This window comes from Sceloporus undulatus, chromosome 2 (assembly GCF_019175285.1).
Source record: "Sceloporus undulatus isolate JIND9_A2432 ecotype Alabama chromosome 2, SceUnd_v1.1, whole genome shotgun sequence".
Classification (NCBI taxonomy): Eukaryota; Metazoa; Chordata; class Lepidosauria; order Squamata; family Phrynosomatidae; genus Sceloporus; species Sceloporus undulatus.
In genome coordinates, this window is record NC_056523.1 from 310,840,088 (window position 1) to 310,866,226 (window position 26,139).

Sequence of the window (26,139 nt, forward strand, 5' to 3'; positions counted from 1 at the left end):
TCAGGGCTACATTAGCAAAACTATAGTGTCCAGACTGCTGCAAGGAAAGTAGTTGTGTCATTTTGTTCTGCTTTCATTGGGTCTCACTTGGAGTACTGTGTCTAGGTTTGGGCATCACAGTTTGAAAGGCTATCAACAAGCTGAAATATTTCCAATGGCGCACTCAGGACTTCACAATGGCAGCACGACGTGCAGACGCTATGCGTCCATCACCTATCAATGGCAGCACCCTTATACACGGGGGCGCTGTCATTGTTATGGTGCCACGGCGTAGTAGGGTTAGAGACTGTGCAGTTGCCGCGCGGTCCCTTAACTCTACTACGCTGCCAGCACGGCGCAAAAAGCACATCTGTACTGCACCTACAGTGGTGCCTCGGGTTACGAAATTAATTCGTTCCGCAGCCACTTTCGTAACCCGAAAAGCCTTCGTAAGCCGAATTGCCATAGGCGCTAATGGGGAAAAGCCGCGATTCCGTGCGAAAAAGCCGAAAAAAGCACCAAAAGTTTTTTCGTAACCCGAAAAAACATTCGTAACCCGGAACAATGATTCCCTATGGGATTTTTTCGTATCCCGAAAATTTCGTAACCTGGGTATTTCGTATCCCGAGGTACCACTGTATATTACTGGTTGTGGTGTATCAGAGCACAAAACTGTTGGCATACCCAGCTAAATATGATCAATAATTTTCGCACAAGCACAGTTTAGCATACAATACAGCATGACAAAAGTCAGACAATGAAAAAAGTCTGACAATGAAATTAATGTTGCACAGTCATGTTACAATGAAAGCATAACAGCCGGGAAACAATAGAAGCATTAAAATGGTAAACAGGAGATACAGAATAGGTACAGGTAATATCTGAGGGGCTTTTTCTGGAAGATGGAACAAGCTTCTTCTCTTTTGCTCATGAAATTAGGTTCCAAACCAGGCATGACCATGCAGGCTGGGGGATGCTGGAAACTGTAGTTCAAAAACTAACTTTCCTGAGCTCTGCTCATATCTTACAGCATCTTCAGGTGTGAATTTATAACTGTTGAAACTTAACTACCATGACTATAGAACATACACTCCCCTCCCACACACACACACCAGTTAAATGAATATTAGGCCACTATAGCTTTTTGTATGGAATTGGCAATTTAAAGTACATTTTTTAAAAAACCAAAAAACCGTAAGTTATCTGAATTCATCTTCCTTGTGGCAGGAGAGAGAAGCAGCTGGTATGAATGTGATGAAAGTCATGAGCAGAGGCATAGACAGAATCAACAGGGGAAGAACGAATACTCCTTTCAAATGAGCATAGCACTATTATTATCATCATAACCAGCGGTTACCAAAAAACACCAGTTAAGAGCCACTTCCTTGTAAACAGAAGTACATATAAACTGTAGATACTTTAACTTTGTGACTAATCGCTCCAGCTGCTTGTTAACGATCCAGAGAAAAGGTCAACAACATGGGGCCAAGTGCTCTTATTCGCCTGTGGGAATTTTATGTTCTCAAAGCTATCATCTTGTTTTAATACCATTTTCTTCTAGATGCTTAGCTCCAGCCATTAAATAGATATTAGTAAAGAGGTTGGGGACATAGTGGAGACTGTGAACAGCTTATGGTGGTTCTTATCTTGTTTTGTGCTCCATACTCCCCCTGCTCCTTTCTGCAAGACAGGGTTTTAAAAGGCAGTGCCTATCTCTGACATTTTACAGTCTGAGGAAAGTTTTAAATGGCAGCCCCTTAAACGGCATGGCCTAAAGCAAACTGAACTGACAACTGGGTTGTTATTATGTATCCAAGTTGATTCTGACTTACGGAGAGCCTTTCCTAGGGTTTTCTTGGCAAGATTTATTCTGAGACAGTGGAAATTAGCACATGAAGCTCTAGAGATGCTATTGAAGTGGAATTATAATGACTTGTCCCTCGCATTACTGTGCGACGTTGGTGCTGCGCCATTGTTAACCAATTGCCCTTTTGTTGTTACAGCACAACTTCACATTAATGATATATGCCCGTCAATGACCGCCAATGTTGTTGGATTCACGCAGTTGTGCAAGTACTATGGATCTCTTTAGCATGACCGTCTTGAGATTGTGTAGCTCACATTGTTAAAAACAGGCATGAGTATAATCGTTCTCCCTTCTTTTGTTATGTTGCCCCACTTCTGTTCTTTGTTCTTTGCGTCTGAAGAAGGGTGGTACATTTCTTACAATTGATGAAATTTTGCTTTTTCCATTGATCTATAATACTATTTTTAAAATTTGTATTTTGAAATGTTGATGTACCTAGTGATCGACTTCCTTGATTTTACTTATAGTTTCCATGTAAATTGATTGGAAGATTCTCTTGTGATTGGCGGGTCTAATCTCATACCTGCAAGATTTTGGATAATTTTTTAAAAAAGTATACATGTGCATAAGAGAGGAAAAAAGGGGCAGAGGATTGGGGAAGCATGGAGTGTGCAGAAAGCAGATCATATACTACTTTTGAGACAGAACAAGGACAATCCTGGGATTAACTGGTAATGCAGAAAGGAGTGTTTCTATACCATTATTGATAACATTGTAATCATGTAAAAGGAATTGTATCAATTCAATGCAAAAGCACACGCATGCAGTAATCTCCGGTGTGACTTGCCTAAGGTTCCAGTGGGTTTCAATGGCTGAACAAGGGATTGAACTTTCTGTCAAAACTAGCAGTGGTCAAACTATTAATACTTCTCTTGCTTTAGGGCTTTTTTCACTGTTCCTGGATGATAATAAATTTGCAGCACACAAAGACTTCACTAGGTTTGTCACTTTGGCAGCCAGGGAAACAATTGCTTCAAAGTGTAAAGATGGAAAAGATTTGTCTACAGATGAGTGAAGGAGAAAAGTATGGGAATCGGCGCTTGCTGAAAAAATAACAGTACACACACGAATGTTCTTGGTGATATGAACTGTTCCACAAGAGAACACAGTGTCTTGGATGGGAAAGGACTCTCCCTCCTGAAACATTTTACAGTGGAGGCTGTCAGGGATCCTGGAGCGATATGGGTCATTGAACTGAACAGGGGTTTCACTACATGAGAAGCTTGAAGTTTTTTTGCTTTCTAATGTTACTTGCTCCACTGTTTTGAGTATGGATTAGGAAACAAAATACAGTAGGCTCTTGGTGTCCGTTGGGGTTTGGTTCCAGAACCGGAATACCAAAATCTGTGGATCCTCAAGTCCCATTAAATACATGACATAGTAAAATGTTGTCCCTTATATAAAATGGCAAAATCAAGGTTTGCTTTTAATAATAATAATAAAAAAATTTATTTATATACCGCTATTCCAAGGATCACAGGGGTGAACAATAAAAGATAAAACAGTTAAAACAACATGAGCCCCAAATCCCCCCAACAGAATTACAACAGTTAACAACAATTAGCAGTCAACAACAATAAAAAACCAACAGCACCCCAAGCAAATGGCTGTGTAGAGTGGAATACATCATAAACATCGCCAAGGGGAAAAGAATAACAGACAAGGCTCACGGGGGGGAAAAGCCTGGCGGAATAAGAAGGTCTTCAGATCCTTCTTAAAAGTATTAAGGGAGGTGCTAGTACGGAGCTCATTGGGGAGGGAGTTCCAGAGCTGTGGGGCTGCAACAGAAAAGGCCCTCTGGGATGAAGCATATCTAGCATCTGGAACTCTTAAAAGATGTCTCTCACCCAATCTGAGAGTGCGGGGCGGATTGTATGGGGAGAGGCGGTCCTCCAAGTACTCTGGGCCCAAGCCATTTAGGGCTTTATAGGTGATAACCAACACCTTGTATTCGGCCTGGAAGCGAATAGGCAGCCAATGAAGATCTTTTAAAACTGGCGTTATATGGCTGGCCCTGGGACATCCAGTAACCAGCCTAGCAGCCATATTCTGCACTAATTGAAGCTTCCGGGTTTGGTACAAGGGTTGCCCCATGTAAAGCGCATTACAGAAATCTAATTGAGAGGTTACCAGAGCATGTACAATGGTTTCAAGGTCCCCCTGGCCCAGGAAGGGTCGCAGTTGGCGTATCAGCCGAAGCTGATAACAAGTGCTCCTGACCGTCGCATCCACCTGAGCAGTAAGGTGAAGCGACGAGTCCAGAAGCACCCCCAAACTGCGAACCGAGTCCTTCACAGGGAGCGTGACCCCGTTTTGTCTCTTTGGTTGCCCACAGTATCTTCAGCATTCTTCTCCATGATTACATCTCAAAAGAGGTGATGAAAACCAACTGGGTGACCCTGAGCATGTCACACACTCTTAGCCTCACAGGATGTCAATGGCAAATCCCCTCTTAGGAAATGTGTCAAGAAAACCCTGTGATAGGGTCACCATAAGTCAGAAACAACTTGGAGTCACACATAACAACAACAACAACAACAAAAACTTCTTTTATGGCTGCGCTTCCCATTCCTAGTCTTATGACATTTTAACACAATGGCCAATTTGGCAATAATTGCAGCAATGAAAATAAAAAGCAACACTTGCGCTATAGTTCTTGATGGTATCACACTAGTCATGCAATCGTGCAATTAAAAGTACTGTAATATCACAATGGAGTTTTGCACACATCCATAAATGAATTGTTAGCAAATCATAATTGATTGTTTTGCACATTCGCCATTTTGGTGCAATGGCATATGTCCAGAAATCCTGTTCCTGGCCACATAGAATAAAGACAGTAAAAGAAAAAAAAATTCAGCACTTTACACTGCTAAGTAAATTGTGCCCCGTAGCCTGAAGGAAGACAGAAATCTACAGTGATACTGTTCCTGGCAATGAGAACAGATTCCGACCACTGCAGTCTATTCTGAGTATCCTTATTTGCGTGTGATAATCTTCTGCATGATCCTGTGATTTAGCCTGGATTATGCCTTTCTTTTTCTTCTCTCCTCCCCCCCCCCCCCCCACATCTTAAGAGGCCAGAAGCTGTGCTAAAGCTGCACTCCAGTCCTTAGGACTGGAACGTGGCTTTGGCATGGCTTCTGGCCTCTTGGGACACATGCCTAATTTAAACAACATACCTCCAAAATGAACCGAAGCAGCTTTATTTTGGTCTGTCTGTTCAGGCCATTAGTCTGATTTCTTGACTGCAGTCCCAGTTTCTTGTCAATGGCCCAGTACACACCACCAGGACGTGACGTTCTGGCAGTGATAGTAGGGTTCGGGATTGAGCACCAACCACACGGTCCCAAGTCCTAAACAAAGAAACAAACAGCTTCATTTGGGTCCCATTCCCACTGGGCTATAAATCAAATCAAGAATCGGAATATAGCAACATCGTTCCCATTTGAACTTGCAAGAAAGTTAAACTGGGTTTATTTGGAGGGAGGGGAAAAGAAAGGAAAGAGGAGAAGGAATATGGAGAAAGGGAGGCTGGCGAAAACTTTTGTGAGAGGAAAGGAAAGAGAGAGAGAGAGAGAGAGAGAAACCCAAACCCTGAATGTGACTCCTGCATCCAGCCTTGTTTCCTTTTTTGAGACAGAAAAGAGGTGGCTGGCTGCTGCATATTGGAGTGGTTTGAAGAAGAAGAAGGGGAGAATTAGACGTCACTGTGATGTCTAATCGCCTAAGCTCTTGATTGACAGCTTTTAAAAAAAACGGTTCCAGAAAGTCAATGGGAATGGGGAACAAAAAACCCGAGTCAAAATACAACAGAGAAATATTGATGGGAATGACGAAATATCAATGGGTCAAAAAACCCCGAGTCCGTTTGCTCCCTTTTGTAATGGGAACAATGGACCTGATTCGAATACGACTCAGAAACTTGATTGGATCCAGACTCGCAGCAATATACATCACTTTATATGCCCAGTGGGAATGGGACCTTATTTACTACTTCATACTGAACTAGCAGGGTCTAAGAGGTTTACAACTGTAAGCTAATTGTCCCCAACAATTCGTGTGAGCGGCAGAGTAATGGCGATGTCTCATCCACACAGGCCACACCCCATCTTTACATAATGCACGCATAGCATCTGCACATCATGGCGCGTCTGTTACATCACAAGTGTGCCATTGGTGCACTTGCAACATAACCAGGGCGCCAGGAAAAGAACCAAGAAAAACCAGGTTCTTTTAGCTCCAGAGGGATATTGTGCGGTCTAGTGGCTGAGGCATCCCTCCGGAGTTAAAATGGGTGCCTGCAGACCGCCATTTCTGTCTGTACTGTGTCAATGTTTTATCCAACACTGATCCTTTTCGGGATACATACAATCCTTGCTCAGCCATGAAAACTCACTGGGCGACCCTTGACAAGTCACACTCCTCAGCCTCAGAGGATGGCCCCCTTTGATGAAACTTGCCAAGAAAACCCTGTGATGGTTTTTCACCTTAGGGCCACCATAAGTTGGAAATGATGTGAAGGCACATGCCAACAAGGCACATACCCAGATACCTGCACATAAACTTTCCTGGATCCAGTGGGATTTACTTCTCAGCAACCATGCTATTGGAGCCTTGTGATGATTATGTTGTCAAAATGATGATTATGTGTCAAAACTCTTTCATTTTTCTCCTTTAAACACTCCTTTAAAGAGAAACTTTGGCCATAAAGGGAGGGCTTCTCATTCCTGCAGACAACTGCATTCTGTCACATCACATGAGCCTGAAAAGAGGGATTTCCCTGGAAACAGCTCTTTGCCAGCCCCTCCTCCTTTTCCCCCTTCAGAAATCAGACACCCAGACTTTTAATCACTCCCTCTTTCAGGGAGAAAGAACTACACACACACATATATATATCTTCAGCCTCCTCCTCCTCCCCTGCCTTTCCTCTTGGAGAGCCCTTTCTTTTCTCTTTCTCTCCCTCCCTCCTTCTCCAGCTTGCTCTTTGTGCCTCAATGCCTCTGCCTCTTGCTTGGCCATGCATGCAACTTGTCATGCAAAGGAGGCGCCTTTAAAAATAAAATAAAATATAAAAGATCAGGAGACAGGCTGAGTTTCCTCTGCAACCCAAACATGTCATGGGCCCTCCAGAGAAACTGGATTGCAACTTTGGCTTTTTGGGTCCCCCTCCTTAATAATATCCAGGCGTTGGGCCATGGTAGGACTGTTCCACCGGGCAGATTTGCCTTTCCAGACCAGAGGCAAGGTCAGTGGCTTCTCTCCTTCCTTTAATGTGGCAGTTCTTCTTCCCTATTCCCATGCCCTTGATCTACTCTTTCTCTTTTTTCTTTCTTTCTAAAATAAGAGTCCCACCAGACCAGTAAGGAGTGTCAACTTTCCTGGTTTTATTCAATGCACCAAGCTTCTTCTTCCACTGTTTGCCCAGCACTGGCTCACTGGTTACACTTATTTTGGTAAACTGTTTACTGTATGTACAATACTTTCAGAGCTTGGAGAAGGGCGTCTGCTGGCTGGTAGATCTGGGGAGTTAGAGTCCACAGAAGTAACTTCCCTGGGGTCAGTTTTCTTGGCCAGCCCAACACAATTCTGCAAATACAGAACTTCTGAACTCCTAAAATGCAGAGGGAGTGCTGGAAGTTTTTGTCCAGCGTCCCACAAAAACACAAAGCTCATTTGAGCTGAAATCCTACAGGATTCTTGCAAGCTGGCTAGTTTGTAACATTTAATTTCATTCCCAAAAGGGTATGATAATGGTGATTATTCACTTTGGGAAAGCTTGGGGTTCCCCACAAATAACCTTTGAGGAGGTCAGTCTTGAAGAATGTCCATTAACAAAGTTGCCTCCTCCCACCATTAATATTCAGTTAAACTTGTTACATAATATATTTTACTCTGCCTTCTCCATCACTCCTTTTTCACTCATAAAAACAATAATGAAGTTCAATGCAATTTGAACCAGACTTAGAAAAGGAACTTTCTAAAACTATAATTCCCAGACCTCCCTAGCCAGCATGTCCACTCCTTAACTGCCATCCTTCACCTCTACGGTTGCTCCACTCCCAAGACCTTGACTTGAGTGAGGGTGGGGCAACATTTTCTGTTCTTCCTTGGGAAACACAGTCCCTTGGGGGTCAGCCCTGCCCACATGTTTCCAACAGCTCTATGAATCCACACATCTGGCTATGTCAGTTGGAAAGTCTGTGCTATGTGCAGTCCCTCTCTTCCACCTTCTAATCCCACTGAGATGATGGTGGAAACTCTGAATGGCCTTCCTGGAGGATCTTTTGTGTTGGATGAGAGTGAGCAGTTTGAAACTTAAACCCAAACAAGATGAAAGTGGTGTGAAGTGGGGAATCCACCACTCTGGATGGTGAAGACATTGCATAAACCCTAAAATTTCGATGTGTTCTTCAACTCAGCACTTTCTAGGATGGCCAGAATCCTTTTTAACTAGCTTTGGTTGGCTGGCTAATTGCGCATATCTAGAGAAGGTAGACTTTCTTGTGTTTTGATTGCGTTTCCTGGCTGGATGACTACCGTATGCTCTATATGTGCTGCCCTTAAGAAATATTGCAGAAACATGAATTGTTGCAGAAAGCAGCCACTAAAATATTCACTTGGATCAGTGATGTCACAAAGGTGTTGTGTGTGTATGGGGGGGTGGGGTGTCAGCTGTTGGAATGGTATCCCTGGGGAGGGGACTCCCTTCCGAGTCTGGTGTGGTGGTTGCTGCCATGCTGGACTTGAAAGGCCATTCTGTAGCATCTAGAGGACCACATACATCATACCTGTGCACTAAATAGTTTGAAACTATGTTAATCCAAGTCCCCTCCCCTCACTTTTTTGGGTAGCACCTCCAAATGTTGGGCTGCATCTCCCAGCATTGCTTACCATTGGTTATTCTGGCTATGACTGTTGGGAACTGCAATCCACTATATGTGTGTCTGCATGATTCCTATCCCTAGAATAATGTGATCCAAGCAGTGGCATCACTAGGGTTGGTGTCACCTGGTTGGGGGGGGGGGACTGACTCTGACTCTGAAGGCTCCTCCACCCCCACCCACGGCCTTCAGAGTCCCACAGAAGCATTGATTGGGTCAAAGACAACCCCAAAATAACTGGACAGGGACTGGCTGGAAACATGGTAGGGGTAAGTAGGAGATATGGTCTTACTCACCTTTGCCTTTGTTTCTAGTGCAAGAGGATACATAGGGGCTGGACAGGTGGGCAGAAAAGGGCGGAGAGACACCACCCCTTTCTACCCTGGATGGAGACCACGGCAACCAAATGCCGCGGCCTGATGGGTTCTTTTTAGGCCATACATGGCCTTTTTAGGCCATGCATTGGTGTGCTCACGCACCATGATGATGTCCATGCAGCACAGTGCTGTTTGGGTGCTGTGCCACATAGACATCATCATTGTGCATCCTATATAGATGGGCACACAACATGATGGTGGCCAGGGTGCATGGTAGGGTTGGTGAGCGTGCAAATGCTCATCCCCCGCGCACTCCTAGTTCCATCCCAGACTGGCGCAAAGTGCCCATCTGTACTGACCCATAGAAAATCTGGGGGTGAAGAGACAAAGTAGTAAGTAAACACATTTAACATTTATTTTGGAATCACCTGTTGTTCGAAAAGGTCATTGTGACCTCTTAAAACACACCTGGCCAGTTATAAAAAATATGAAAATATGAAGCCCCATATACAGCGCAGGTGGTGTTGCATATGCTAACTGAAGGCCATATGATCCACATCCCTGCATTATTGCTATTCTGTGCCAGCTACATTGGGGGCTTGTGTTATCCTGAGTCCCAAACAAGCTACTTTAAAAACCTTACAGGAGAATTCGGGTATGTGTAGGCATTCTGTAGCATCTAGAGGACCACATATATCATATAATTTGTTGTTATCAAGATGTTGTAACCCGCCTTGATCTCAAGGAAAGGCGTGCTATAAATAAACAATTTATTTATTTATTATTTTATATCCGTGTATGAAATGGTTTGGGACAATGCTACCTGAAGGTACAACTGCACTGATATGAACCTGTCCTAGCCTTAAGATCAGTATTTTATCCTTTTTGTTGAGTCCACTCATGAGACCTGTCACACTGGTGAACTATTGTTTTGTAAAGTTGTATACATCATTGCATTTCTGTGGTGGTGAAGGGGGAGGGGAGGACAGTGAATGATGCCCCCTTCACTGAATGTCTTCAAAAAGAGGCTGGACAGCTACAGTACCTGCTGGGGATGCTTTAGTTGGAGATCTTGCATTCAGTAGGGGATTGGATTTGATGCCCATAGGACCCCTTTTAACTCTGTGATTTTATTATTCTTGTGAATGACTGCTGTTTTATTTTTGCACAGAAACAGCAGCCTTTCATAAAAACACACATGGTTGTTTGCAATATTTTTGGCACAAAACCCTTGCAGAACACTGCACGTACAATATTTCTGTGTGGAACCATTTCCCTAAAGACTTTGGAATATGTGAATGCCAAGCAAAAACTGCACAAAATTCTTACTACTTTATTATTATTCTCTGCTGCATTTCCTGGGAGTTAGGAAATCTCTTTCTTAAGTAACAATTACTGGTGGATTTTATTTCCACCCCTAGCTACTAATTGCCATGGTGACCAAAACTACATTTTTGTGTCCTTTTCTTCCCTAGATGATTTTATCAAAAAGCTGCAAGATTATGAAGTGGTCAGCCCTGCAAAAGTCAGTGCAGATGGACATTTTCTCTCATATAGTTTACACCACAATGCCTCAAACGTCAGAAGGAAAAGAGACTTTAGGAGAAAGGACTGTAAGGTGTATTATAAAATCAAGTACAAAGAGAAATACCTCTTTTTAAACTTAACTCTTCATCAAGGATTATTGTCAAATAATTATATTCTGGAAAGGCGATATGGCAACTACGCTAGTGCAAAGATTGTTCCACACCTGGAAATTTCATGCCATCACATTGGGACAGTCTTACACCCAGATTTCGGGAACGGGAAGGCAGCAATCAGCACTTGCAGTGGACTAGTAAGTTCAAAAAGTTTTCTTGAAATGTTTATTGCTATTGCCAATTCCAAGAATTTATAAACCGAATCTCTACCCCAAAATCAATTAGTAAACCTAAAAGAAAGGAAGAAAGTTGGATCTATTTGTACATTGTTATTTTAAAAACCCATGACCTGAATCCAATTGCTTGTTCCCAGTTAAAGGAAACCCAGTTCACCAATTGCTGAATAGTAAGGCAGTACTTGGGCAAAACCTGTCTAGTTGAGACCAGCATTTGGATTTAGGCCCACATGAATGAATTGGTGTGGTAGGACTATAGACAGTTCACATCTATCACCTGTGATGTGCTGAAACAAATCTTTTATATGCCTTATATTGAAGAAGAAGTATTCATTTACATAGTATTATTCCATTCACGAATGTTGGCAAACATTTTTGATCCTAGGCGAAGTATTTCATTTCTAAGAAATCTGTTTAAAGATTCAGATATTCATGGTAGATAACATGTGCTTCTCTTGGTTGAAGTGATCATGACATCAAGGTGCTCTTCTTTCCTCCTCTTCTGCAAAGAGAACAGACAGTGTCTGAGATGTGAGAGACTGATTGATTAAAATCTCCCCCCCCCCCCAAAGGAAAATTTGTTAAAGGAAATGCAGGACATGTACCATTTGTAGATTCTTGCATGATAGCTTGTTTCTTTTGCTGCAAATTACATAGAAGTGGAGATGAAAAGAGTGGAGACTATTAGTACCACACACTCTTCCCCTTTGCTTTCTTGTATGGCATGCCACTATAGGGGAAAAAACATTACTTTGTTGGTTCACTCCGCCACTCCCACCCCATGCAAGGAGACAAAGAACTAAATCCAAATGAGAGTGTTATTCAACAGATGACTATTTTCATTCATACTCAGTCTTTAGCACAAAACCCAAACTCAAACCCCAGTTGCCCAAAGGAAAATTAAACAGCATTTCTGCTAAGCATACTATCAACAGACTGACATCCCATCCCCAGAGGGGAGCAAAGAATAGTCTCTCCCATAAAAAAAAAAAAGAATAAAAGAATAATCCTCAGACCTGGAAACCACCAAAAAGAGCTGCTGTCATGATTGGTGAATTCTTAATCCCTCTCCACACCTCCTCACACCCCCATTTCGGGAAGGAGACAAGATTCGACAAGAAAGACAAATTATTACTCTCAAATGTAGAGCTGCTAAGAGTGGATTCGGGCCCCATTGAAAAATCTGTTCAGCAGCAGCAGATCTGCAGAATAGATGAGGGCTACTGGTGGGTGACTATGGGTTTGTCAACTGGTCAGGCAAGCACCTCTGGACTGTGCTGGTGGTTTTGGGCCAAGCAGGAGAGGGGCTCCTTGCTGTATCTGAAAGGGAATGATCTTTAAGGTTAAGAGGTGATATGATGGCTCAGTTTAAACATTTGAAAGGATGTCATACTTAAGATGGAGCAAGCTTGTTTCTGCTGCTCCAGAGAATGGAGGCCGGGGCAATGGATTCAAACTCCAGGAAAAGAGATTCCATTTCCACCTCAACATTTGGAAGAAATCCCTGGCAGTAAGAGCAGTTTGAGAGTGGAATATGCTGCCTTGGAGTGTGGTGGAGTTTACTTCTTTGGAGGATTTTAAACAGAGTCTGGATGGCCATCGGTTGGGGGTGCACTGCTTGTGTATTCCTGCATGGCAGGAGATTGGACTTGATGGGTCTCTCTCAACTCTTATCGTTCTGTGATTTTATGATTCCCCTCCCTGGATTCTTCAGGCTGGTAAGGCTGGGAGGGGGCTCCTACCTGGCACACATACAGCTTTCCCAGGGTGACCAGACATCCTCCTTTTCCTGGACATGTTCTACATTTCAATCTACTATCCAGGAGGAATGGCAAAATGTCCTCCATTTTGAGCATGACCAAGAAGCCTGAATTTATATGAGAGTTTTTAACTATCATTTGGTAATGTACTACATTTTTCTTGAATGTCCTACATTTTATGGTGCCTTGTCCTCCTTTGTGGTTAGAATATCTGATCACCCTGACCTCTCACAGCAGCAAGGAAGGCTGGATGGAAGGTGGTACCTACAGTAGCCTGGAGTGTCTGGCTCGAATGCAGGCTAGAGGACTTTCTCCTTTGCTCCCACCATTTTTCCTGGCAGTTGTAGGAGGGAATCCCGAGAAGTGGATCCCGAGAAGTCTGGCTCAGCTGGCTGTAGTTTTGAACCTGTGGCTCAAACATGGGATTTCAAATTTCATATGTCATTGTTGTTTTTGTTGTGTGCCTTCAAGACTTTTATGGTGACCCTAAGGAGATGCTATCATGGGGTTCTAGTATCTCTAGACAGAATAAACAATGGTCCTTAAACGGAGAAAAAATGTACAGTGTGTCCTTGGTATCCACTGACGTTTGGTTCCAGCCCCCCCCCCCCCCATGGAGTAAGCACAATGGCACAGTGAAATGGTGTCCCTTACATAAAATGGCAAAAACAAGGTTTTTCAATATTTTCAAGCTGTGGATGGTTGAATCTATGGATACAGAGGGCTGACTGTAGTGGCACATGTTATCAATACTTTTGGAAATGTATTGGAAATGGAAATAGTAGCAGTAGTTTTGGGGGGAAAGTAGATGTGTTTTCAGTACTTTTGGAAGACAACTAACATAGTTTTTCTTTATTTACTTTTTTTTCATTGTAGTTACTAATGTGTTGGTAAAATTTTACATTTCAAAGTACAGGCTTTATAGAGAATCCTAGGACAGTTCAGCTGGAGGATACATCCTACTGTGAAGGGAAATGATATTTGTGGTGTTAAGACCTGAATTATACCAGGCAACAAAGGCAACAGCAATTGCTACTCAGTAGTCATGAAGGTTAATGAAAGAGAAATGAAATAGTCTGCACAGTGCCATTATTTTTCCTTTAAGTACTTTTATACATTATTGATAGCCTTATCTACCATTAATTTCACTAATCCTCTTTCAGAGCTATCAAGACAATGGGAATCATACTTGTGGCTTGAAAATTGTATTTCACTTATGCATCTGAAGAACTAGATTGATAACTGTGAATGTTCCTGCTAAAATAAATCAGTTTAAAGGGGACCACTAGACTGCCTCCCATTTTTTTAAAATACTGAAATAGACTAACAGGGCTTCTCCCTTTGACATTCATCTTTCCATAATTTACAGTAACTATGCACTGAATGAAGAATTTCTTTTTTATTCATTTTGAATCTTCCAGTCATTTTACTTGATTGCAGGACTCTGAATTCTAGCATTTTATGTGTTTGTTCCACTGTACGAGACTGGCATCATTTTATATATTAATTTTATACATTAAAAATTTTGTAAATGAAAGTGTTCCAAACACTGTGCATTTTTTTCTTTGTCAGGAGATTTCAGTGCATATACTGTGTGTATGTGTATGTGTGTGTGTGTGTGTGAAAGATACACCCTTTTTTACTTCAGTGTGGCCCAGTGTGAAGGTAGATTTGCCCAAATGTGTGCATTGCTCTGTACCAGTATTTAACAGTCTGGATGCCTGCATGCTGACAAGGAGTTGTAGCTCCATACATATGAACAACATCAGGCTCTTCACTACATCTGACGAACAGCAATGATGCTCAACACTGTCATTCACTGTTTTCAAAATATTGGACAACTAAAAGGCACAAAATGTACCATACAAGTTGTTGAAGCTTCGTCATAAAAAAAGGTGTTTAAAATCACATAGGAGACAAGTAATAATATGAGAACCAATGTGACAGTGTCAGTGTGGTGTACTGGTTTGAGCAGAGTTTGAATCCCCGCTCAACCATGGAAATCCACTAGAGCAAGCCACACTCTCTCAGCCTCAGAGGATGGCAATGGCAAATCCCCTCTGAAGAATCTTGGCAAGAAAACTCCATGAAAAGTTTACATTCAAGTCACCACAAGTGGGAATGACTTGAAAGCACACAACAACAACAAGAAATAACATTTGAACTCTATTAGCAACAGAAAAGCAATAGAAGTTACTTTTCTGTTACTTACAGAAGCTGTCTTTTATGGATCTTTATCCATGGTCTCCACACGGCTCAGGAGAGGTATAGCCTCTGGCTGCCTTGAAATCCCTCAAGACCATTTTAACTGACAACAGCAGTAGCATCTGAGACAAAATGTAGGCCTGTGATTCTAACATTATCACTTTTCATCTCCTGTATGGTTTTTAACATTTTTGCCTGATGACAACGCCAGTGAAACTTGGAAAGCTTGGATGATGTATTTTGTGCATTTTGGTTGGCCAATGACGGTATTGTTCTTCTGTGTTGTATCTTGCTGCATGGCAACATGGCTATCCTGAATATATTGTATTCTTTGTTGGTAACCTTGAGTTAACTTAGCCTAAAGAGATCCCTTTGAACTTCTTCACTCTGCTTAGGTTTGCATTGTCTTGATATTTAATCCATTTAAAAACTGGTTTAAAAACTTCCATGACATGGAAGATATTCTCCCCCACCCTTGAATTTTGAACATGAGAGTCAAGGCCAGCCTGAATACATAGAAACCAGAGAATTTTGGCTTAGTCCCTAACTGCACAAAGAGAGGAGGTGTAGCAAGTTTGCAGCAGTCTCCAGAATTTCAGCCAAGAGTATGTTCTGAATCCATGGCTCGCTCTCATCGTCAAATCAAACTATGCTGATGTAAACATGTGTAAAAAATTTCTCCGCTCCCATACCATCAGTGTGGAATGAAAACCTGTCACTTTGGAAATACTGCTGGTCTGCAAAATATCCTGGAACTGTTCAAAAGCAATCTTAAAAGCAGATTTGATATAAGGAGAAATGCTGTTATGTTAGATCAGCCCATGAAAGAATAATGAGAACTATTGGGTTTCCTTAAATATATGGTTTCGCTAAGTGTGTTGTCCAAATGTTACATAGTCAAGGGGCAGAGATTTGAGCTGATGGCATATTATTATTATTATTATTATTATTATTATTATTATTATTATTAACCTTTATTTATAAAGCGCTGTAAATTTACACAGCGCTGTACATATGACCATTTTAATAGTTATGACTCCATCATAACAAATCCAGAGGGTTAAGACTTGGTAAGGTATTTAGAATTCTTTGCTGGAGAGCTCTAGTCTATTTCCCTGAAGCATAGTTCACAAGATACCATAACTGCTCTCTTCACCCCCGAATTAAACTGATTTAATCTGCAGTCCCTATCCAACTCCTAGGATCCCTTATGATGGAACCGTTACAAGCAAACTGGTATGAAACTGATTGAAAAGAACCTAACAGTAAGTCATACTCTTAAACAAACAAACATGTTGTTTTTGTTTTTTGTTTTTGTTGTGTCTTCAAGTTGTTTTCGACTTATGGCAAACCTAAGGCAAACCTATCATGAGTTGTTGTTTTTTTTTGGTGAGTTTCCTCAAAGGGGGGTTGCTATTGCTAGCCTCTGAGGCTGAGAGAGTGTGACTTGTCCAAGATCATCCGGTGGCTTTACATGGCTGAACAAATTCAGATTTGTTTCCAGAGCCCTAGTCCAACACTCAAACCACTACACCATGCTGGCTCTCTGTCTGCAGCCTAATGTCTCAATATATAGCATTCCAGGCTAGAGACATAATTTAATTAATTAAAAGCCATCCTTAATAACACAAAATAATCCTGAAATGCACACTCCTAGAGACCCAAGTTTCAGATCTCTTTCAAAGATTATTATAGATTATTCATTTATTTCATTTATTAATACATTTTCAGCATTTTCCAAATAATTATCAAGGAAAAGGCCACTTTCTTGAACTTTCATTGATGCATTTTCTCCTACTGTTAACCAGGCCTTGGGCCTGCAGACAATGAAAAATGAGATTTAAGTCCCAAATGTTATTTGCTTATTTTTTGCAGTTTTGCACATGAAGAATAGCTCAGCAATGTGTGTATTGGCAGAATAAAAAACAGTCTGTTTCTCTTTCCCCTTCCACTGCCTCCAGGCTTGATTGCTCCTTTTTGCCTTACAACATCAACCTACGATGTGTTTCTGGATTACATCGATTAACATTCAAGAGAAATAGCAGCTTTAAAATATATATATAAAATTGGTAAATAAATTTGGAATGTTACTTGCTCAAATATAAATACACAATTTTAACGTATAATATCTGCAAGGAAAGGGGGATTAAGCGTGTGTCATATCAATACAGGATAGTCTTGATACATTTCTTAACTATTGTAATAAATTATGCAGTGCTGATAATCCCAGGATTGAAGGCAAGGGATATTAGTCTTTAGCAATATGAGGGATTTCAGAAGACCATAGAAATGAATTGGATGAACCAAACAGAAAGGGAGACGTTAGAAATGCATTTAAGCAGGTAATATTAAATAGCAGCATGATTCTGTGCATGATAACTCAGAAGTACGTTTCATTGTGTTCAGTGTGGTTACCTTCAAGGTAAATCACTGGATTTACCACCATTGCTGCAATCCAGTCATGTCTACTCAGAGATAAGCCCCACTGAATTAAAATATATATATATATATATTCCCATTATGAGTTATATCCTGTGTTCTTAGAGAGCCAGTGTGCTTGAGGAGTTTGAGTATTGGACTATGACTTTGGAGACTAGGGTTCGAATCCCAGCTTGGCTATGGAAACCCACTAGGTCTCCTTGGGCAAGTCACACACTCTCAGCCTCAGAAAATGGCAACATTGGAAACAACTTGAAGACACACAACAACAACTCAGTCTTCCCATTGTTCACAACAACAAATCCAATCCCACTGTGGGAGAAAGGTAGGATATAAATCCTTGAAATAAATAAATAGAATAAATAAAAGGGAAAATAAAATGCAGATTCCTACAAAATAGGTTTTTGCTCCTGCCTGCTGCCCTCTATGTATCTCCCATACTTGCTCTTCATGGTTGGGGAGATGGGATGGGAGTATAGAGAGGAGTCGGGGAATCACACAAACAGACATTGAGCAGAAGTTACAGAGGAGTTGCATTTCAAAAATGTTTCTTGTTAACCAAAGTAGCACTTTCAGTCATTATTATTTTGTTCTACAAGCTGGAAAAGCATCATGTACCAGGGCTTGAACTTCTGGTGTTGGGATGTTTCAAAATCCTGCAGTGTTTTGATGAGTAACAGCACCCATCTGGTTGAAATAACAATGTAGCTTTCAAATAAGGTGACATTCCTCTCTTGACACAGATCAGAACGCCAAAGCTTAATTATACAGTAGATCAGTTTGACAGTTGCTGTTCACCTGAAATGCTCTTTAAGGCATCTTTTACCCACCTTTTAGACCTCTGAAGATTAATCACCAGCATGGACTCAGAAATATTTGCCACATGTACATTCCATTTTGCGTTCAGTGAGTTTAATACACCCGGCGATGTAATAAATTGAAACCTAAATGTTTCTTTCTAGAGAGAGACAAGAAGAGCCTTCTTCATTTCAGGGAAATCAATCTACTGTAATACAAAAATTGTATTTTGATTCACTCATGTTAAGAGAGTTTTAAAAGAGCATCAGGCAATCCAGTTTTGCTGTCACGGAAACAATGGTTATTCTTAAATGAAAGGGTGTTACAATAGTTTTAATTAAAACAAGACAAAATAATATCAAAAGGAGAAAAGGGGAAACAAATTGAAGAAATTAATTTAGGAAGGAACAAAGAGCCAGCGTGGTGTGGTTTGAGCATTAGACTTCAACTCTGGAGACCAGAGTTCGATTCACCACTTGGCCATGGAAAGCCACTGGGTGACCTTGGACAAATCATATACCCTCAGCCCCAGAAAACCCCAGTGTTAGGGTCACCTTAAAGTTGACATCAGTTGGAAACAACTTGAAGGCACACAACAGCAAATCGTTTTAGGGAAAAAGCTAGCACAATTGCTTGGAAAAGTTACTTTTTTAGATCACAACACCTGGAATCCCACGGCCAACATATACATTGGCCATGCTGGCTGGGGGATTCTGGGAGTTGTGCTTCAAAAGGTAACTTTCCCAAGTTATGAAATGTTTGTAGGGGCACGTGATCCAGTTCTTGAACAGGTTCGCAATAAAAATTGAATTTTACACAGACACACACACACACACAGGTTTGCAGTCTTAAATGTCACTCGAAAGAGGTTTAGAATTCTACTTTACTGCAATTAGGATTTTTCTTTTTGATATGGCAATATTTTGTACCTATGTGCACAAAACGTCCCTTTTCAGCAAAAAAGGACACCCCAAGCACACTCCTCTGTGTAGGTATCAATTTCTGGATTGGGAGATGAGTTCCTGACAGAGCTAATGCAAGAGAATTTGCTGCCTAAAGCAAAGGGCAAAATGTTGCCCCTCCCATTCCACATGTGGAAACTGGTTCAACTGGCAGGTGAATTTCACTGCAATGCTAGCAACAAAACAGAGTTCTCAGCTGAAGTTGTAGGCCAATGGAAATACTTTTTGGGTCAAAAGTCTGCAGACTTGTTTGTGTACAGTATATGTCTTCAAGTCACTTGTGAGTTTATGGTGATTCCATGAAATTCATAGACTTTTCTTAGGTAAGGAATTCTCAGAGGTAGTTTTGCGAGTTCCTTCCTCTGAAATATAACCTCCAACACCTAGTATTTGGTAGCAGTCTCCTATCCAAGTACTAACCAGGGCTGACCCTGCTTAGCTTCTAGGATCAGAAGGTATCTGGTGCCTTTATGATGTTTATGTTGTTGATGGGTAAAAACAACTTGCAGACAAGTTATTTAGTCACAACAGGCTTTTTAATGCTTTACTTGGTGGTGGAGGATGGTAGCACACATACTGATAGAAAGAGATCCCCCACTGGGCTCAGTGGAACTCAATAGTACCTACATGTGTCTAGGAGCAGGCTGACTACTACTTTATAATGACAGTGTGCTGTGAAATTTGATGCAGCTGGTAAAGATATTTCCTTGTAAAGGCTAATCACTCCACTTTCACAGATGGATAAACCCTGCATAGTGATTCATAGCCTATGTGACAAAGGTCATATTCTCTATCTTGCAGAATGTTGTCACTTGCTATCACTGATTTGTGTGTGCGGTAAGAAGAGATAGTTATAAAATATGATGAAGATCATGAAAAGAGAAGAAACAGTGTAACTGAACACAAGAAAGAAAAGGGGAGCGAGGGAAAGAATCTGGCAGCGTCTTTACGACTAATGTATATTTTAGCATGAGTGTTTGTGATATCAATGAAAGCTTATGCGGCAATATGAATTAGTCTTAAAGCTGCTACTAGATTCCTTTTTTTCCTTCCCCTTTCACCCCCCCCCCTTTAATGGTACAATAGTTGTTGTTGTGTGCCTCCAAGTCATTTTTTACTTATGGTAACCCTAAGACATAGGGTTTTCTTTGGGGCAGGGGTTTGCCACTGCCTTCCTCTGAGGTTGAGAGAGTGTGACTTGCCCAAAATCACTCAGGGTTTTTTTTTTTAATGCTTGAGCAGGGAACTGAATCTTGATCTCCAGAGTCCATAGTCCAACACTCAAACTGCTGTGCCATGCTGGTACAGTAGACATCATATCTATTTCTTTGAACAGACAAAGAGTATTGTTCATTATCACATAACAAACAGGAGCGAAGCTTAAGGCAGCCTTTGCAATATCAGCTTTCTTTGGCAATGATAATTTTTCAGTGTAAAGATGGGTTAATCATACCCCCAAATCTTCAGGAGGCACGGCTAGCCATCTGAAGTCTATTTCTCCACCTCCACCTCTATTAAACTAGTCTTTTTTTCTTTTAAGAGAGGTGACCTGCCAGTTACTTCAGTTTTTTCAAGTTTCTGAGGGACTAAAAGAGGCCAAGAAAACCCTTTAAATGGCTAATCACAGTCCCCAGAGGTTTTTGGAAAGTGGCTGGCCAATTTTACATCAAAGCTTTTTTTTTTCCTGATAGGAGGATACAAGGGTGTCTAGGGCCCACACTGGGGCCCTGGTGGTCAAAACATTGCAGAACGTTGCCCTAAAGAGTACCCCAGAATATCCCATTAAAGACTGTGCATGAGAGCCATCATGGTATAGTGGCTGAGTGTGGGACTAGGGCTCTGGGACGCCAGGGTTCAAATCCCTGCTCAGCTAGGGAAACTACTGGGTGGCCTTAGGCAAATCACACTCTCAAAGGGCTAGTCTACATGTTTAAAACACTCATTCCAGTAAAACAGAATGTGACCAGCCATACACAATTCACAGGAGTTTGGTTAATTTGTGCCTCTCCCCCCCCCCCCCCCCCCCCCCAGTCCACACCTTAAACTCAGTGGAAGAAGGCTTTGTGGTTTTTACCTGTGTATACACTGAAATTTGCAGAAATGCACATTATTGTATACTTGGTTGTCAATCTACTTCACATTCATTTGGATGGTTGCATATTTTTGGCACAGGGAGAGTGAACAGATATGAATAGATGTGAATTTGCACAGGAAAATGAAGACAATTTATTGTCAATGTGTATGTGTGAAAATGCACCAGTTTACATAATACACTTACATATAGATTAGCCCTCAGTCTTAGAGGAAGGCAATCATAGAATCATAGAATCATAGAGTTGGAGGAGACCACTAGGGCCATCCAGTCCAACCCCCTGCCATGCAAGAAATCTAAATCAAAGCATATCCGACAGATGGCCATCCAACCTCTGCTTAAAGACCTCTAAGGAAGGAGACTGCACTACACTCCAAGGGAGTTTGTTCCACTGTTGAACAGCCCTTGCTGTCAGCCCTTGGTGTCACCTCCTAATGTTGAGGTGGAATCTCTTTTCCTGGAGCTTGCATCCATTGCTCTGGGTCCTAGTCTCTGGAGTAGCAGAAAACAAGCTTGTTCCTCATCAATATGACATCCCTTCAGACATTTAAACAGGGCTATCATATCATCCCTTAACCTTCTCTTCTCCAGACTAAACATCCCCAGCTCCCTAAGTCGTTCCTCATAGGGCATGGTTTCCAGACCCTTCACCATTTTAGTTGCCCTCCTTTGGACACACTCCAGTTTCTCAATGTCCTTTTTGAATTGTGGTGCACACAACTGGACACAATATTCCAGGTGGGGCCTGACTAGAGCAGAATAGAGTGGCACTATTACTTCTTTTGATCTAGACACTATACTTCTATTGATGCAGCCTAAAATCGCATTGGCCTTGTTAGCTGCCGCATCGCACTGTGGTCTACTTGGACTCCTAGATCCCTTTTGCATGTAGTCTCCTTAAGCCAGGTGTCCCTCATCCTATATCTGTGCATTTCATTTTTCCACCCTAAGTGCCAGTACCTTACATTTCTCCCTGTTGAAGTTCATTTTGTTAGCTGTTGCCCAGCTTTCTAGTCTATTCAGGTCATTTTGAATTTTAATCCTCTCCTCTGGTGTGTTAGCTACTCCTAATTTGGAGGACAATGACAAACCTATTCTTTTTTTCTTTTCTTTTCTTTAATTTTATTTACAAAACAAAACAAATAACATTTACCTAAACCATATAACATAAAACATATAACATATATAACATATAACACAGGCATCTTATCACAAAACACAGTCATCCCTAATCCACCATCCCTCCCACCCTCCCCTAACCCAACACAAATACCTTTCACTCTCTCCGCTTCATTCTTCCTAAGACCTTGACAGACATTGACAAGACTTCCTTGGTCTAAACCCTTACCATTTCATTGTATTTTCTAACTGCTTATCTCTGTATATCTGTTTACAGATGTTTATTTTCAATTTTTTCTATGACTTCACCCGTTACCCTTCTTGCTATCTTTTTCTAATTTTTACAATGTAAAGTTCTTTAGCTAGTCAATTCCTTCTAATCTAAGCTTACTTACATTCGTAAGTACCTTGTTAGATTTTATCTTGTATGTTTGGCCATTTTTCCTTTATATAAATGTACATTTTTTCCCAGTTCTTCTTATCCTGCTTTTTCTTTGTTTCTGGGGTCATTTTTGTATTTTCTCTTAATCTTTCAGATTACAAACCTATTCTAAATAAATGTTGCCAAGAAAACCCTATGATAAGGTCATCTTAAGTTGCAGTTAACTTGAAGGCACATAACAAAAACAACAAAGGAATGAGCATGCTACAGGACCTTCTGATACTTCTTTATTGGATAGGGATAGTGCCCCTTTGGTTCTGTAATATATCACACTTACAAATGGAATAGCGGTAAGGTTCAGAAGAATTCAGAAAATGGCTAGCACTAGTCATACTCTTTCCCAAGTGGCTTTAGTTGATGATGCAGCTGTAACAATTTGGGCTTGCCTGGCTACTCATAAAAAACACCCACTCTTGAGCTGAAAAAGTTTCCTAGCCCTTGGTGTAAAATAAATCTTGAAAGAAAGACTTACCTGTTTATCCTTCTGTGCATGGAAGCTATGGAAAAGACAGGCTTGATGTATTCCTTCTTAGCGGACAGGGACCTTCAGCTAAGAAAGAGCAATTTCACTGAGCTAACTGCTTGATATCTCCTTAGCTAAGGAAGTTGCCTATGACAGATACAAAAGCAGTGAGATTGGTTCAGCATTTTTCAGAACAGCTGCACTGGAGAGATATTCCCTTTTTATCCAGTAAATCAGATAGTCTTTATATGCTTTTGCTATTATCCAAGTATGAAACTCTGGAGTACTGTGTGCCATAAATTCTCAATGATGCATGCAGCACTGACATTAATGGAGATGGAGGTGGCTGGCTATTCCTAGTGTTTGTAATCAGTGATATTCCATGTTGCATTTGGATTTTTCGCTTTGTCTAAGCCCATACTGAGATGCTCACAGGCTGATTGCCCAATGATTGTTGCTTATCTGTATCCACTGGTGCTTTGAAAAGGGATACAATCATCTAACAAGAAATCAGAATTGATCAATTCCAGATTTGGCACAGCAAGACCTTTTGTTACGACTGCGGAGAGTTGTTCAACCTTGGTTTCTCTCCTGATCAAATAAAAGCTGCCAGCTAGTTTCATTTTAGCCAAGACTGGAGTTGGTGGTAGGGACTTAAACCTTCATTAGAATCATCTTTGTGTGACTGTTGGGGATAAAAATGATTTTTCCCTCCTTGGCATAAGAAAGAAAGATTTGCTAATTATTTTTTCTCAGAGAAAATGCAAGCTTTTCATAATTTTGTGCATTTTTGTACTTTTAGTTACAGTTGTAAACCTCTTAGACACTGTTAGTTCAGTATGAAGTGGTATATAAATGAAGCTGTTTGTTTAAAATGTGCAGCGTTGAAAAATGTGGCTCTTTGGCTGCAGGAACTAAATTGCATTGGATGTATTTTCTATACACTGAATCCTGGGATCATCCTATATAAAAATATTAACATTCATTTCTGAGATAACTATCTATTTTTTCTTTCAGTGAGCAGGAATGTTGTCTAATTAGCATTTAAAATTTGTGCAAATTAAGGAAAGCATAGAGGAAAATCAACAACTTTAGCACCTTGGTCTCACACCAGAGCCACTATCTCTCAATGTAAAAATTGATAAATAGTCAGATCTTATACTTTAGCTGTATATACACATACATTTTATAAACAATAGCTTCAAGAAAATGTATTTTTGGAATATAGTCAGCCTATAATAATGTATATTTCCCAGTCCATATCCTATGTACATCCCTCTCCTCTATTTCTTTTTCCTTTTGTTTCTTTTCTTTGTAGTCATACTTTAAAAATGAATATTTGATGCATTGAAAGTAGATGACTATCAACAGTATAGCCTCATCTTACCAGAATGCCCACATTCAATAAAAATCTGGGTTGCAGCAAGATACTTTCATATTTCATATTTCTAGAAGGTAGGTGTGTAAAATTGTTCCACATTATTAGGAATCTTCTAGGCAAAATAGTCACCTCTAATGCATTCTCCAAACTACATTTTTCACTGTCAGGGTAAATTTATGCGCATGAGATCTGACGGTGGGGTTTATATAGTCAAGGAAGAAATATGAATCTCCCAATGTCACTGAGGCTTGTAACCCACGGAAATTGAAATGTCCTTCCTAGTTTGGCTTGTGTATCTGTGGGTAGATTGACACTGATCAGCTCTGATTTATGATAGTATGCTTTGTAACAGGAAGCATGTCCAAAATCATTAAGCCATAAGATTATTTCTAGCAATGCTGTTATTATTAGAGGAGTTGTGCAAATTGTTATGTCATATGAAGAGCTGCCCATTTTCTGTTCCGTCTATACTCATTGGATAAGGTGATGATTAGCACACAACACCGATGACATGGATTTCAACCTGTACTCCTTGGATGATCTGAGAATTACCATGAAAACCAGTTTCAAGGGGTAAAATGGAGGCATCTAATTGTGGGATCTGGGGGGTTGGCTTTTAACAGAAACAGTTGTTTGAAAAGTTTGGTAGATGTGACAGCTTTAAAAAATGTTGGCTCATCTTTCTTTGGGTCATTTAGGTGCTCCTGTTTTAGCCTTTTATCTCTTTATTTCCTACTGTTTGGTTATGCAAGTCTATTTTTGTTTTATATTCTTACTTTAAACTTTCTTGAACTTTTCTAAACACGAGCTAGACATATTGTAAATATTTGTTTTTAAAATGTATAAACTACTACATCATAGTTTTTTGTGGGTTTTTGGGGCTACTACATCTTAACCAAGCTATCCTTGTCTAGGAAATGATGGAGCTAGCAAAATAGTGAAAGCTCGTAAAATAGACCAAAGTATCCTTGGTAGCTCTGATAGATGACCTCTGCAGGAGCCAGAGTACAGCCCTGTTGGGTTTTGCTTGATCTCTTTTTAGCTTGATTTCCCAATTTGGCAAGGACAGTCCTGATAAATCCTCAGTCATCCAGTTCTTCCCACTGTTTTAAAAATGTCTCAATTTTTGTCTCTTCCTCCCACTTTACCCTTTCATCCTCAGCTTATTTCAGTTGCTACTAAGTGAGTTTGAAGTAAAAAAATTAGTTTTCACTTAGTTAATCCAGTGGGGAGAGAGGAGATTAAGGGGCAGAATCTTGCCCTTTTCAATAGGCTCAAGCAAAAGCAAACTGCTACATAATATTCTAGGTTATCATTTGTCTTCATTAATAACCTTTGCCATCTTGACCACACTTTGATGTTGCTTGGTCAGACATAGGATTTGTTGGCATAATCGGGCCACATGATATATGCTCGAAGTCTCTTCTCATGTGTAAAAAGGAGTAGTGGCTTGAATGTTGGACTACAACCCTGGAGACCAGGGTTCGATTCCCAGCTTGGCCATGGAAGCCATTGGGTGACCTTGGGCAAGTCATATGCTCTCATTCTCATGAGA

General features: G+C 40.8%; 1 protein-coding gene and 1 long non-coding RNA gene across 3 annotated transcripts in view; one reads left to right on the plus strand and one right to left on the minus strand.

The window, feature by feature from the left end:
* Positions 1-6,803: 6,803 nt before the first annotated feature.
* ADAMTS12 (ADAM metallopeptidase with thrombospondin type 1 motif 12) overlaps positions 6,804-26,139 on the plus strand; it is a 200,668-nt gene continuing 181,332 nt past the window's right edge. For both annotated transcript variants that reach the window (XR_006102164.1, XM_042451931.1), the window contains exons 1-2: positions 6,804-7,094; positions 10,523-10,884. Coding sequence is in view for 1 of the 2 variants with exons in the window: in XM_042451931.1 (XP_042307865.1) it covers positions 6,962-7,094; positions 10,523-10,884 (495 nt within the window). In the remaining variant the exon portion in view is untranslated. The remainder of the gene's footprint in view (positions 7,095-10,522; positions 10,885-26,139) is intronic.
* Positions 10,972-23,405, minus strand: LOC121922457. Its single transcript, XR_006102167.1, has 3 exons — positions 23,213-23,405; positions 18,158-18,285; positions 10,972-11,425 (listed from the first exon to the last, which is right to left on the minus strand). It is a non-coding gene; the product is annotated as an uncharacterized LOC121922457 (long non-coding RNA).